The sequence below is a fragment of the Suricata suricatta genome, chromosome 11 (genome assembly GCF_006229205.1).
Source record: "Suricata suricatta isolate VVHF042 chromosome 11, meerkat_22Aug2017_6uvM2_HiC, whole genome shotgun sequence".
Classification (NCBI taxonomy): domain Eukaryota; kingdom Metazoa; phylum Chordata; class Mammalia; order Carnivora; family Herpestidae; genus Suricata; species Suricata suricatta.
In genome coordinates this window covers 13,917,169-13,919,776 of record NC_043710.1, presented here as the reverse complement: position 1 = coordinate 13,919,776, position 2,608 = coordinate 13,917,169, and the positions used below count along the sequence as shown (strand labels likewise).

The 2,608-nt window shown below is 39.0% G+C and overlaps 1 protein-coding gene across 1 annotated transcript; it reads left to right on the top strand.

Moving 5' to 3' along the window:
* On the top strand, window positions 1-702 carry LOC115272440 (olfactory receptor 5I1-like; the record flags this gene model as incomplete). The annotated part of the gene is made up of 1 exon (XM_029915514.1): window positions 1-702. A coding segment is annotated over one exon (666 nt), but the record flags the coding sequence as incomplete, so codon positions are not given.
* Between the last annotated feature and the right edge of the window lie 1,906 nt (window positions 703-2,608).

Here is a 2,608-nt window from a genome sequence, read left to right as displayed (position 1 = left end):
AAAACCATTTCTTACAAGGGCTGTGCTGCACAGTTATATTTTTTCTGCTCTTTGGTTGACACAGAATCTTTCCTCTTGGCCGCCATGGCTTATGACCGGTACATAGCAATCTGCAACCCATTGCTTTATAGTGTTATTATGTCCAAGAGGATTTGCTGCCAGCTTGCACTTGGAGCATTTTTGGGGGGTACCATGAGCTCAATTATTCACACTACTAATACCTTCCATCTGTCTTTCTGCTCCGAAGAAATTAACCATTTCTTCTGTGATATCTCCCCACTCTTCTCTGTGTCCTGCACTGATACTTACATGCATGACATTGTTCTGGTAGTTTTTGCTAGTTTGGTGGAAGCTATCTGTCTTCTAGCAGTTCTTCTCTCTTATGTCTGCATCATAGCAGCTATTCTTAAAACAGGTTCTATTGAAGGAAGAAGAAAAGGGTTCTCCACTTGTGCCTCCCATCTGACTGTGGTCACTATCTACCATGGTACCCTCATTTTTATTTATTTGCGCCCCAGCACTGGTCATTCGCTGGACATTGACAAAGTGACCTCTGTGTTCTATACATTGATTATACCTATGTTGAATCCCCTAATTTACAGTCTGAGGAACAAAGATGTCAAAAATGCCTTTAGGAAAGTGATGAGCCGAAAACTGCTTTTGTAAGAAAGAATGAAACTGAGCCTGGCAACTTTTCAACAATGTCTGTCATTGGACCTTTGGTTCCCACTATTGGGAAGTCAGTTTAATATGGAAGTTTCCCAAATCTGTGGGTTATGAGGCTGCTACGACAAAACAGGACCAGAGCCTAACATCACAACCAGGCCACACAACAATACTTGTATTATGTCTATCTCTTTATTCTTTTACAGTTCAATTTTTAATATGTATTCCAGGAGTAGATTTACCCTTCAAATAATATCTTATATTCCATATTCTTACTCCTTTTGTCTCTCATCCTAAATTTTATAACAAGTATTCTCAATATTGGTAAGCCAATTAAAACTCACAATTCTCTTTTTCTGAAAGAAACAAAATGCAATTTACTGAGACTAGTTTTCAATTAATTTTTATTTCCATGCAAACGTGTGCATTGCAGCTTAGCTGTCTAATTAAATTCACCCTAAAAAGTCTTCCCCAAATTTTAATTCCTATATGATTTTTTTCGGATACTCCTTCAGTTACAGATTACATCCTAAACCTCACTAGAATCTTAAGTGTGCTTCTTTTAAGACTCTCAGAATTATTTTTATTTAACATTGTGGCTGTCTGTGTGTGTTTTATCCCTCTACTAGATTTGTTCACTTGTTATAGTTCCTTATTTGATGCCTTGAATATTTATACAGCATTTTCCCTAATATCGATACTGAATAAACATTCATGATATAAACCTAAGTACATTTGCTATTGGCTGTTTTTTATTTAGATTATGTACCTATGGATAGGCAGAAACTATTTTCTTGCAACATTTTTGTTTCCTTCTCCAGAGGGGTACTATATATACACATGACTGTTTCAAGATATTGTCAAGTACGGTGACTTATTAAAAACAATTTTCAAACATCAATAAAGTTAATGTCTGGCTTATAAACTATTTCCTTGAGAAGATATTGTCTGAAATCTCTTACTGGTAAGCAGAGAGCTGAAGTTTCTGAGGGAGCTTATTCCCAGAGAGCCAGAGATTGGAGGAGAAGCCAACAAATGATCAGATCATTTGTTGATCTACTGGGACTTGACTCATAGATAAGGTATGGTAGAAAGTGTAAAAAAAAAGTGTTAAACCAAAAGTGACATTAAACAGTGGGAGAGAGGGTCAGTTAGACAGGAAAGCCTTCTGACAGTGAAAATGCAGGCTGGTATACAAACAAGGATCACACTTCCATTTACCTATCTTTCCAAGAAGGTTTTTGTCCATACAGCTCAGTGGTGAGGTAGGGCTCTGGTCAATGTGGTCAACAAGGAAGAATGGAATGGCAACATGATGCAACATGATGGCATTGAGACACAAGTGCTTCATCCTAAAATGCGACCCGAAAATGTTCACCACAGTGTGTAGGTTCATCACAGTAGATGGATATTGGCTTTTTTTGTCGTTAAGTGTATGTTGGTTTATAAACTGGCCTCCTCACACACAGTGGGTAGGGAGAGACTGAAGAAAAAGGCAGACCACTCCAGACAGGTAGGTGGCAGATTTAATGAACTTACTTGCAAGGCTTGACTTGGGCAGCCCCAGGATGAGTAGATCTCCACTCCTGTCCTCCAAAATCTTAAAACCTTTATTTTTTAAATTTTTTCAATTTTTTCAATTTATTTTTGAGAGACAGAGAGAGACAGCATGAGCAGGGGAGGGTCAGAGAGAGAGAGGGAGACACAGAATCTGAAACAGGCTTCAGGCTCTGACCTAGCTGTCAGCACAGAGTCCAAACTGGGGCTCAAACCCACAAACCATGAGATCATGACCTGAGCCAAAGCCAGACCCTTAACCGACTGAGCCACCCAGGGGCCCCCAAATCTTAAAAGTTTATACAGAGGCCTTAAGGAGGTTCAGTCATGTAAACTATCTGGGGGACCTCAACTCCACATTGATCTTCAAGTTTATGACCTTGGA